This window comes from Acanthochromis polyacanthus, chromosome 14 (genome assembly GCF_021347895.1).
Source record: "Acanthochromis polyacanthus isolate Apoly-LR-REF ecotype Palm Island chromosome 14, KAUST_Apoly_ChrSc, whole genome shotgun sequence".
Taxonomy (NCBI): domain Eukaryota; kingdom Metazoa; phylum Chordata; class Actinopteri; family Pomacentridae; genus Acanthochromis; species Acanthochromis polyacanthus.
In genome coordinates, this window is record NC_067126.1 from 1,583,838 (window position 1) to 1,596,415 (window position 12,578).

At 41.2% G+C, this 12,578-nt stretch overlaps 1 protein-coding gene across 1 annotated transcript in view; it reads left to right on the top strand.

Annotated features, from left to right (window-relative positions):
• ttn.1 (titin, tandem duplicate 1) overlaps positions 1–12,578 on the top strand; it is a 198,695-nt gene that overhangs the window by 87,764 nt on the left and 98,353 nt on the right. Inside the window, exons 89-97 of the mRNA XM_051959381.1 lie at positions 526–668; positions 2,485–2,608; positions 3,657–3,923; positions 4,273–4,370; positions 4,483–4,651; positions 4,817–5,086; positions 10,000–10,266; positions 10,350–10,628; positions 11,845–12,253. Of these exons, the coding sequence (XP_051815341.1) occupies positions 526–668; positions 2,485–2,608; positions 3,657–3,923; positions 4,273–4,370; positions 4,483–4,651; positions 4,817–5,086; positions 10,000–10,266; positions 10,350–10,628; positions 11,845–12,253 (2,026 nt within the window). The remainder of the gene's footprint in view (positions 1–525; positions 669–2,484; positions 2,609–3,656; positions 3,924–4,272; positions 4,371–4,482; positions 4,652–4,816; positions 5,087–9,999; positions 10,267–10,349; positions 10,629–11,844; positions 12,254–12,578) is intronic.

The following is a 12,578-nucleotide window of genomic DNA, read 5'->3' on the forward strand; positions in this document are numbered from 1 at the left end:
TTAGCACATGGATAAAAGTGGGAGTTTAATGGAAAACATGGAGTTATCTGGATGAGCCCAGACTTTTTAACGGTAGTGTATGTTTCATTCATATTTTAATACGCTTTTTATGAATGTTGTTAACATTTCATTTGTTTTTAGGGATATTTTACAGCATTGTGTGTTTCTAGTTTTTTGCTGATAACTTTTAACTGTATCTCTTTCTTGTTCTTTGACTCAGTTTTTCAGTTAATCAAAGCTTTTGTTTTAGAAAAAGGAGCATTTCATCGATATATGAATAATTCCATAAATCCAGAATTTAAATCATGTTTTCTGGACACCAGGTCATCTGGAAACTTTAATCAAACTGTTTTCTGTCGCTTGGTGTCTCTGAGGCTTCAGCCAATCAGATCCTGTGCTATTTTCATCACTTTATCTGAAGCCTGCTCTCTGATTGGAGGAAACTGGATCCTGTAGCTTCACAGACCTCAGAACATGAAGCAGGACGTCCACAGGTGTTCACCACTTCTTCTTCTCGTCCTGCAGCTCGCTCCATCGGTCTGATGCGTCCTCTGAAGGACGTGACGGTGACGGCCGGGGAGACGGCCACCTTTGAGTGCGAGTTGTCATATGAAGGCATCGCTGTTGATTGGTTCCTGGGAGGACAGAGGATGGAGGCCAGCGACCGGGTGAGTCACACTGGATGGTTTTAGGCTTTTTATTCAGGAAACGCCTGAAAGAACCTGAAAAATCCTCATGAAAGAAACTTCAAAACACACAAAATATGTCGTAAATTCAGTGTCCTTTAATTTAAAACAGAGTAAACAAAAGTAAAACCCTGAAGAAGAAATTACATATAAATGACATTTAATTTTACATTCTTACTCATTACTTCTGTGTTTTAGTTAGAACTTTTTAAATCGTTTTTTGAGAAAATAATGTAGGAAGTTTGAAGGTCAAAACTGTAAAAAAAATGAATATTATTTTTACACCAATTTGAAAAAAACTGTTTTAAAAAGACTTGTTTCTCTTCTTAAGATAAAAATGATTTAGTTTCTGTCGCCGCATAATAATATGATGTAAAATTAGCAGCACAGTTTCAGATAAACGATGAAATTCAGTTTAATCCTAAATTCAGTTTTTCTTCTTGCGTTTCTTCTCTTTACCTTCATTCAGAAAGCGTTGCTGTTATTTAGTTTGAGTTGAGATTTAAAATCAAAACATGTGTGTTAAGATTAAAAAGTCCTGAAACAAGAACAAAAGCTGCACTCAGAGTGACTTTATTGTGAGAACAAGCTGAAGTCTGTGGGACGGTTTGGGGTTTTCCTCCGTCAGGCAGCAGCTAAAAATAATCGGCGATAGGAGAGCAGCGTTATCTTCACCAGCGAGGCTCTGCAGCCTTATATGTAGAAGCTGGAGGAACAGGAAGAGCTCAGGAGAAAAGTCCTCAGTCCTTCTGTTGGACCTGGAGGTCTGGAGAAATATATAAAGGTCATTCCTGAACTGGAGGACATCTGGGATACAACATGTTAAAAATAAACCTTTTCTGTTCCAGTGTTCTGCTCCATATTGATCAATAATAGGTATTGATCGGCTCATTTTTATTCCATGTTTCTGTGTTGTTGCTAACCCTACTCTGATCCATGCTAATGTGATCTTTTTCTCAGCAGTAGAAGCTAGATATTTAGCTAGCTGTTACTGCTGACCACTGATGGAAAACAGTCCAAAGAATGAGTCTGATCCTGATAATATGAGGTAGAGAGAGACGTTCAATCAAGGCTGACAATGGATGAAAAGATGGAAAATAGAAGAGAGGACATAGCTTTGATCTACACATTCTGTAGGAACACTGATGGAGGATGGAAACGACAAAAACAAGACAGAAAATGACAAAACATCATCTACAGGTTCTGCTAACATGTTGTGGGACACGTTCCATGAATAATAATTATTATTTAAAACATTATGTTGATTAAAAAAATCTCACAGTTACAAGAGACATGAATGAACAAAATGAAACCAGCAAAAGGAGATTTTTATTAGAGATTCAGTTTGGTCATTGGAGGGGCGGCGGGGAATGGGAACTCCAGACTTATTTGGTATTTAAAATATTTTCAATCATTCTTTTCTCCTAGATTTTTTTAGATTTGGTCTCAGGACTAGAACATTTACAGAACTACTGATGTTTTAGTATTTTATATGTAGATTGTTGGAAATTTGATGTAAAACGTCCTCCAGTTCTGGAATGATCCAGACAAAGTTGTTTTGGTGGAGAGTTAAAAGATTGAAGGTGTTTTTGTGAAAACGTTGAAGACCTAAAACACAAAGAAAAGCTTCATGTTTTTACTAAAAAGCCTGACAGCTGGTTCAGAGTGTTTTCTGTGCTGGAGGTGTTTGGAGATGTAGAGGTGTGTTGTTTGGTTTCTGTAAGTTCACAGGAGACGTTTCCAGTGTTCACTAGAGGAAACAACCGCATTAAATCTGACTTTTGCTTGGTCTCTGCAGGTGAAAACTCGGGTGGCGGGTGGAGTTCACGCTCTGACCATCAGAGACGTGAAGCTGTCGGAGGCTGGAGAGGTCAAACTGGCCGCCAAAGACTTCCAGACCCAGGCTCAGCTCATCGTCAGAGGTGGGAGGCTCAGAATGATTGATAATCTATTAATTACACCTGATGTTTGACCAGTTTAAAACACTGGAAACAGCAAGAATGACGGTGAGGCACAGTTGGATCATCCTATAAAGCTCTGAGTAGAATGGTCTGACTGCACCTCATGATCATCAAGAGGAAAACTAAACACACCAATAGTCTCACATAGCAGTCAGTGACTCACCGTTGATCGGTTTACTGCTGGCTTCATTCAACCAGTCAAAAATACATGGACCGATAAGGCAGGAGAAGAAAGACGTCAGTAAATGTGTTGTGGATCAGCTGGTTGTTCCAGTTCTTACTGGGATGGAGCTGTAGGTTTGTTCACTGACCAGCTGTAAGGATCTGTAAAACAAGCGCTCCTCTCTGCTGTTGATGAACTCTGAGTTTACGACTGTCCACGTTGGCTAGCTAGCTTTGTCTCATTTGTCATTTTGAATTAAATTTAAGTCAATTTGGAAAAGTTCAGAATTATTCTCGACAACGTTTTAAATTATTGGGGGTTTGTAATTCTGGACAGTTTTGGAGTCATTTTAGACATTTAAAATTTGAAACAAGTTTTGTCTTTTTGGATAATTTTAAGTTGAGTCAACGTCTTGCTCTTTTGCACAAATTCAGAGTGTTTTGTACAGGTTGGGAGTCGTTTGCGACTGGTTTAGCTAGCTACCCGAGGCTCACGCTAGCAGGATTTTCTATCGCTAACAGGCCACCATGAGAAAGACTTCTGTGGCACTTAATGACCTCTGACTAGAGCTTGTGACTTCAGTTAGGCAGCAGTTGGCACACTAAAGCATTTCTATGGATGAATCCAAGCTATTTAAAGTGGTTTATTTATAAAAACATTTAATTGACAGTATTAACTCACCGATTGTTGATTGATAACGCTGCTAACTATCAGGTAAGGAAATTGTTTAAAACTTACATCCCTATTCAGAGGTGAGACATTCCAACACATCGTGGTCAGTGAACACATCTGAAAACTCAGCGTTTGTTATCACCTGATGAAAGTGTCTTTGGTTGTGCTGTTCAGAGCCACCGGTGGAGTTCACCAAGCCTCTGGAGGACCAGACGGTGGAGGAGGAGGCCACGGCCACGCTGGAGTGTGAAGTCTCCAGAGAGAACGCTGAGGTTCGCTGGTTCAGGGAGGGACAGGAGATTAGAAAGACCAAGAAGTACGATACGATATCTGACGGACGCAAGAGAGCGCTGGTCATCCACGACTGCTCTCCGGATGACGCCAAGATGTACACATGTGACGCCAAGGAGTTCAAGACCTCCTGTTTCCTGGAGGTTACACGTAAGAACCAATCACACCTTTAACTTCACCTTTAACCACAGTGGCTGACAGATACTTCTTTAAATCCTTTAAAATCTTTAAAATTAAAACAACAATTACATCAAGCATCAAATTTATTAGTGTAAATAGGCAGTAATTATCAGATCTTCATTTATCGTAGCATATTAGAACGCCCTAAACCATGGCAGAAATTACCATCTGGAATGGACAGACACTGCATTTTATTTACGTCATGTCCTGAAAATAGATACTTACATGATGGTTAAAGTAAAAATCATGAGTATGTCTAATCAAAACTCAAGTGAAAAAGTTGTTTTTTGCTGTAACAATGTGGTGTTTGTGTCCACAGCTCCTCATGTGGAGTTCACAAAGCCTCTGCAGGATGTGGAGGTCAAAGAGAAGGAATCTGCCAAGTTTGAATGTGAAGTGTCTCGTGAGTCCGCAAAGGTGAGACTGTAAGCAGAAACACAAAGATCAGTCGCTGCTCTGTTCATTTAAGATGATCCAGCTGTTGGAAGTTCCTTTTCCGCTGGACTGACTCTTACTGCTGCATTTCAAGGTCCGCTGGTTCAAGGACGGCAGCGAGATCAGGAAAGGAAAGAAGTACGAGATCATCGCTAAGGGCGTCCAGAGGATCCTGGTCATCAACAAGTCAGTGTTTGACGATGAGGCCGAGTACGAATGTGACGCCAGAACCTCCAAGACCTCTGGCATGCTCACCGTCATCGGTGAGGAACATTATTCAGTTACATGTCCAGAATGCTACGGTAGTTTTAGGTGAAATTTACGACTGGTTTTGTATCCCTGTTATTCACGTCCTGTTGGGTCAAAGACAATAAACACAAAGTGAACCTTTGGGCCACATTAATCCCTGCTGCCCCGTATGTCCTCAGAGGAGGCAGCCAAGTTCACCAAGAACCTGTCCAACGTGGAGGGGACGGAGACGGACAGCGTGAAGATGATCTGTGAGGTGTCCAAAGCCAGCGCCGACGTCATCTGGTACCGAGGAGATGAGGAGCTGCCAGAGGGCGGTCGGTACGAGCAGATCGTGGACGGACGCAAGAGGATCCTGATCATCCAGGATCTCAGGATGGAGGATGCCGGAGAATACAACTGCAGGCTGAGTCCCAGTGTCAAGACGTCTGCCACGCTCAGACTCAATGGTAAAAACACTGAATCAATCTGTGCCTTTTGGGCTCGTATTTATCACTCTGCTAAAAGTAAAATACTTCACCTTTAGTCTGAAAGTTATAACTAGGGATTTAAATCAATCCAATGTATCTGTTTATTAAATGAATATATCAGTAGATCATTAGTAAAATAAATTCCTTAGGTGTTCAAAAATCTTCTAGTAAAACTCCAGTCGGACATGGTCTAAATGTAGTACTAGAGGTTAAATGTAGTGTCAGAGGGTAAATGCAGTGTTAGAGGGTAAATGTAGTACTAGAGGTTAAATGTAGTGTTAGAGGGTAAATGTAGTGTTAGAGGGTAAATGCAGTGTTAGAGGGTAAATGTAGTGTTAGAGGGTAAATGTAGTGTTAGAGGGTAAATGTAGTACTAGAGGTTAAATGTAGTGTTAGAGGGTAAATGCAGTGTTAGAGGGTAAATGCAGTGTTAGAGGGTAAATATAGTATTAGAGGGTAAATGTAGTGTTAGAGGGTAAATGTAGTATTAGAGGGTAAATGTAGTGCTAGAGGGTAAATGTAGTGTTAGAGGGTAAATGTAGTGCTAGAGGGTAAATGTAGTGCTAGAGGGTAAATGTAGTGTTAGAGGGTAAATGCAGTGTTAGAGGGTAAATGTAGTACTAGAGGGTAAATGTAGTACTAGAGGGTAAATGTAGTGTTAGAGGGTAAATGTAGTATTAGAGGGTAAATGTAGTGCTAGAGGGCAAATGCAGTGTTAGAGGGTAAATGTAGTACTAGAGGTTAAATGTAGTGTTAGAGGGTAAATGCAGTGTTAGAGGGTAAATGTAGTACTGAGGTTAAATGTAGTGTTAGAGGGTAAATGCAGTGTTAGAGGGTAAATGTAGTACTAGAGGTTAAATGTAGTGTTAGAGGGTAAATGTAGTGTTAGAGGGTAAATGCAGTGTTAGAGGGTAAATGTAGTGTTAGAGGGTAAATGTAGTATTAGAGGGTAAATGTAGTGCTAGAGGGTAAATGTAGTGTTAGAGGGTAAATGTAGTGCTAGAGGGTAAATGTAGTGCTAGAGGGTAAATGTAGTGTTAGAGGGTAAATGCAGTGTTAGAGGGTAAATATAGTATTAGAGGGTAAATGTAGTGTTAGAGGGTAAATGTAGTATTAGAGGGTAAATGTAGTGCTAGAGGGTAAATGTAGTGTTAGAGGGTAAATGTAGTGCTAGAGGGTAAATGTAGTGCTAGAGGGTAAATGTAGTGTTAGAGGGTAAATGCAGTGTTAGAGGGTAAATGTAGTACTAGAGGGTAAATGTAGTACTAGAGGGTAAATGTAGTGTTAGAGGGTAAATGTAGTATTAGAGGGTAAATGTAGTGCTAGAGGGCAAATGCAGTGTTAGAGGGTAAATGTAGTACTAGAGGGTAAATGTAGTATTAGAGGGTAAATGTAGTGCTAGAGGGTAAATGTAGTGTTAGAGGGTAAATGTAGTGCTAGAGGGTAAATGTAGTGCTAGAGGGTAAATGTAGTGTTAGAGGGTAAATGCAGTGTTAGAGGGTAAATGTAGTATTAGAGGGTAAATGTAGTGTTAGAGGGTAAATGTAGTATTAGAGGGTAAATGTAGTGCTAGAGGGCAAATGCAGTGTTAGAGGGTAAATGTAGTATTAGAGAGTAAATGTAGTACTAGAGGTTAAATGTAGTATTAGAGGGTAAATGTAGTGTTAGAAGGTAAATGTAGCGTTAGAGGGTAAATGTAGCGTTAGAGGGTAAATGTAGTATTAGAGGGTAAATGTAGTGTTAGAGGGTAAATGTAGCATTAGAGGGTAAATGTAGTGCTAGAGGGTAAATGTAGTGTTAGAAGGTAAATGTAGCGTTAGAGGGTAAATGTAGCATTAGAGGGTAAATGTAGTGTTAGAGGGTAAATGTAGTGTTAGAGGGTAAATGTAGTGTTAGAAGGTAAATGTAGTGTTAGAAGGTAAATGTAGTGTTAGAGAGTAAATGTAGTGCTAGAGGGTAAATGTAGTACTAGAGGGTAAATGTAGCATTAGAGGGTAAATGTAGTGTTAGAAGGTAAATGTAGTGTTAGAGGGTAAATGTAGTGTTAGAGGGTAAATGTAGCGTTAGAGGGTAAATGCAGTACTAGAGGGTAAATGTAGCGTTAGAGGGTAAATGTAGTATTAGAGGGTAAATGTAGTGCTAGAGGGCAAATGCAGTGTTAGAGGGTAAATGTAGCGTTAGAGGGTAAATGTAGTATTAGAGGGTAAATGTAGTGCTAGAGGGTAAATGTAGTGTTAGAAGGTAAATGTAGCGCTAGAGGGTAAATGTAGCGTTAGAGGGTAAATGTAGTACTAGAGGGTAAATGTAGCGTTAGAGGGTAAATGTAGCATTAGAGGGTAAATGTAGTGCTAGAGGGCAAATGCAGTGTTAGAGGGTAAATGTAGCGTTAGAGGTTAAATGTAGTATTAGAGGGTAAATGTAGTGTTAGAAGGTAAATGTAGCGTTAGAGGGTAAATGCAGTGTTAGAGGGTAAATGTAGCGTTAGAGGGTAAATGTAGCGTTAGAGGGTAAATGTAGCATTAGAGGGTAAATGTAGTGCTAGAGGGTAAATGTAGTGTTAGAAGGTAAATGTAGTGTTAGAGAGTAAATGTAGTGCTAGAGGGTAAATGTAGTACTAGAGGGTAAATGTAGTACTAGAGGGTAAATGTAGCGTTAGAGGGTAAATGTAGTACTAGAGGGTAAATGTAATGTTATAGGGTAAATGTAGTATTAGAGGGTAAATGTAGTGCTAGGGGGCAAATGCAGTGTTAGAGGGTAAATGTAGTACTAGAGGGTAAATGTAGTGTTAGAGAGTAAATGTAGTGTTAGAGGGTAAATGTAGCGTTAGAGGGTAAATGTAGTATTAGAGGGTAAATGTAGTGCTAGAGGGTAAATGTAGCGTTAGGGGGTAAATGTAGTACTGGAGGGTAAATGTAGCGTTAGGGGGTAAATGTAGTGCTAGAGGGTAAATGTAGCATTAGGGGGTAAATGTAGTGCTCGAGGGTAAATTTAGCATTAGAGGGTAAATGTAGTGTTAGAGGGTAAATGTAGCGTTAGGGGGTAAATGTAGTACTAGAGGGTAAATGTAGCGTTAGGGGGTAAATGTAGTACTAGAGGGTAAATGTAGCATTAGAGGGTAAATGTAGTGCTTGAGGGTAAATGTAGCGTTAGAGGGTAAATGTAGTGTTAGAGGGTAAATGTAGTGTTAGAGGGTAAATGTAGTGCTTGAGGGTAAATGTAGCGTTAGGGGGTAAATGTAGTGCTAGAGGGTAAATGTAGTGCTAGAGGGTAAATGTAGTGTTAGAGGGTAAATGTAGCATTAGAGGGTAAATGTAGCATTAGAGGGTAAATGTAGCGTTAGAGGGTAAATGTAGTGTTAGAGGGTAAATGTAGTGCTTGAGGGTAAATGTAGCGTTAGGGGGTAAATGTAGTATTAGAGGGTAAATGTAGCATTAGAGGGTAAATGTAGTGTTAGAGGGTAAATGTAGTGTTAGAGGGTAAATGTAGTGCTTGAGGGTAAATGTAGCGTTAGGGGGTAAATGTAGTATTAGAGGGTAAATGTAGTGCTAGAGGGTAAATGTAGCGTTAGGGGGTAAATGTAGTACTAGAGGGTAAATGTAGCGTTAGGGGGTAAATGTAGTACTAGAGGGTAAATGTAGCGTTAGGGGGTAAATGTAGTGCTTGAGGGTAAATGTAGTGATAGAGGGTAAATGTAGTGATAGAGGGTAAATGTAGCGTTAGAGGGTAAATGTAGTGCTTGAGGGTAAATGTAGCGTTAGGGGGTAAATGTAGTATTAGAGGGTAAATGTAGTGCTCGAGGGTAAATGTAGCGTTAGGGGGTAAATGTAGTACTAGAGGGTAAATGTAGCGTTAGGGGGTAAATGTAGTGCTTGAGGGTAAATGTAGCGTTAGGGGGTAAATGTAGTGCTCGAGGGTAAATTTAGCATTAGAGGGTAAATGTAGTGTTAGAGGGTAAATGTAGCGTTAGGGGGTAAATGTAGTGCTAGAGGGTAAATGTAGTGCTAGAGGGTAAATGTAGCGTTAGGGGGTAAATGTAGTACTAGAGGGTAAATGTAGTGTTAGAGGGTAAATGTAGCGTTAGGGGGTAAATGTAGTGCTCGAGGGTAAATTTAGCATTAGAGGGTAAATGTAGTACTAGATGATAAATGTAGTACTAGATGGTAGGATGTACTGCAGGAAACCTGTTTTCTCTCCATGACGTCAATAAATGTAGATCAGCTGTAGTTCCTGGTTGTTCCACCAGGTGGAGCCTCTTCCTGTTTAATCCTGTAGAGACCAGAGGAGGTTAAAGCAGAGAGCATTGTGGGAGTTTAGCAGCAACAGGCACCATGACAAAGACTAATGAGGAGCTTAATTCCCTCCAACCAGAACTGGTGTTTTAGATGAACTGGGACCACCAGAGTTCCTGGACTCAGTAACTGAAGGATCAGAGCTGACTGAGGAACAAACCAAGAGTCTGTTAATGAAACAACAACATCAGCACAGAACAAATGTCAACTCATCAACTATTTAACACCATCAAAAATGCCTTGATCAGCCCTGATCCTGATCTTTGAGAATGGATGAGAGCGTCTCTACTTCTAGGGAGTGAATAAAGAACAGCTGTTCAACAGAATACACCTACCAGCACGACTACAGAGTAAAAATTATGTGGGTTTATGGCATTTGTATGCAGAGATAAGCTCGCTAACTTCCTGTTTACTGTACTGACATGAAGGTGGAATTAGTCGGACTCTCAGAGAACAAGACGAGATGAAGATTTACTGAACTGTTTTCACTTTTAACAGCCATATAGCTGTATTCAGGCAGAGCTGGTGAAGGTTTTCTTTACATTTCACCTTTTAGTTTGGACTTTTAAACTCAGCTCTACTCTGTCTTCTTGTTCCTTCTAGAACTGGCGGCTGAGTTTATCGCCCGTCCTCAGAACCAGGAAGTGGTGGAGGGCGAGAAGGCCGAGTTCGCCTGCTCCGTCTCCAAAGACACCTACGAGGTGAAATGGTTCAGAGGTGATAAGGAGGTGGAAGCTGGAGACAAGTACACCATCATCAGTGAGGGAAAGAGGAGGGCTCTTATTGTGAAAAACTGTGACCGGAAGGATGAGGGAGGCTACGTTGCCCACATCGGCAGCGTTAAAGCCTCAGCTGATCTGTATGTGATTGGTAAGACCTCCATGTTCTTTTTGACAACAATTTAGGTTCGTTCAGAGCACAGGTTTGGTTTTAATCAGTTTGTTTGATTCCAGAAAAACTGAGGATTGTTACACCGATTAAAGACACAGAGGTGAAAGAGGGAAGTGAGATCGTGTTCAACTGTGAGACGAACTCTGAGGGAGCCAAGGCCAAGTGGCTGAAGAACGAGGAGACCATTTTCGAGAGTGGCAAGTACATGATGGCTCAGAGGGACAATGTCTTCTCTCTGAGGATCAAAGATGCCCACAAGTCCGACGAGGCCACCTACACCATCAACCTGACCAATCAGAGAGGAGAGCAGGCCAAGAGCTCCGCCGGCGCTAAAGTCGCAGGTAAGTAATGTTGCAGCACTTTAGTGGAGTGAACTTCCACTGCAGTCACATCTCCACATCTCATGATGAAGCTTTAGAGCAACCAGACTGAAGTTCAAAGTGATAGTTTTACCTCCAATCAGGAGGTTTGGGGATTTTGAGGGCGTATTAAAGTAGAACTTGCTGAACATTTTAAAACCGTCATATTTAACCCTCTGAACCCTCGTTTTTTGCTGCAGACTTATTTTTCTTCACTGTGGTTCATGTTTCATCTAAAGTCCTGCAGCTCTGTGGAACCAGAGAGAACTCAGAGATGTCTTCTGTCAGTAGGACTCAGTGGGCAGAAATCATGATTCTTTGTTTTTAAAGCTTCTGGCTGATAAATGTTTTCATTTTGGAGATTTTTAAGGTAACATGTTTGAAATCTACCAACAGGTTTTGTGGTTCAGAGGGTTAAATAAGCTGCAAACAAGTTTTTATGATATTTGTTATTTGAGCATGAGTAAAGCCCAAACCAAGAACCAGATCCACAATCTGAGACATAGATCCACACAGAGACTTGAAAAAGATCGTCTTGTCATTAAGCATAAAAATTATACATCATCTGACTAATGGTAATAATGATGAAGACCTGGAGGAATGTGGAACACTAAAAATGGTGTGGACGTCTGATGATGTGGTCTGAGATTAGTCCTGAAACAGATTTTCGGATGCATGGAGGCGTCCACAAGGTGAAACAGATGATTCGCTCTGTTCTTGAATAAAGGTGCACAGCTTCATCTCAGTCCCGTCTGTCAAATGCATCCGATGGAATCAGTGACATGAATAAAGTGCTTCATCCAGCTCCTTCTGTCCGGCATTGTCACGAAAAGTTCTTTGCTTTCCAGACCAGTGTCTTCTCCTTGCACCTTCCTTAACGTTGTGCTAGGCCTCCCAGAGCTTCTGATAGTATCAGGTTTCCATAACAATACTCAAACAGCTGCTTCGTTGTCTTACCACATGTCCGTCCAGGGCTAGTTTACGTTGCCTAATGATGGTTGATCAGCATGGATGTGAGTCATATAGCGACTTGGAAGTGAGATGTGATTTCACGGAGATGTTTTGTACCATCCTTGGTGTTCTGGTAGAACTCCCATCAATTCTTTTTGAGAGTGTCTTCGTTAGTGACCAGGAGTCAGGTCTATAAAGCGAGATGTATTTCAGTACTCTTTAATAATAACTCTATCTTCATCCCCAGAGGAGAAGCTGAAGTTCCTGGATCCCATCGAGGACATTGAGACTCAGGAGAAGAAGACCATCGGCTTCGTCTGTAAGGTGAACCGTCCCGAGGTGACGGTGAGGTGGATGAAGGCCGGCCAGGAGGTGACGCTCAGCAAGCGCATCGTCTACAGAGCCGACGGCCTCAAACATACCCTGACCATTAAGGACTGCGTCATGGACGACGAGGGCGAGTACACCGCCGTGGTCGGAGACGACAAGTGCGCCGCCGAGCTGATTATCAGCGAGGCGCCGACAGACTTCATGGCACAACTCAAAGACCAGACCATCACCGAGTTCGAGGATGCAGAGTTCACCTGCAAACTGACCAAAGAGAAGGCCGTGGTGAAGTGGTACCGCAACGGACGGGAGATCAGAGAAGGACCGAGGTACGACTTCTGCATCAGCAGCATGAGGTTCAGACGGTAGCAAAACACACCAACAATGATTTTTAATGTCCAAAAACACTAAATGAAAGACAGTGAAGCTGACGCATATAAATTAGAAAGCTTTGCACAGAATAAACTGATACTGAAATGGTACAACTTTTAGAAACCAACTGGACTTCTTTTCAGAGAAGTCCAGTTGGTTTCTACTGAAGCTCTTATGAGTACCATACCATGGATGACTGAGAATCTACACACAAACACATCTAAATACGAAAAAAACAGATCTTTGGATGTTTTTAGTTGAATAATTACAACATTCTATGTA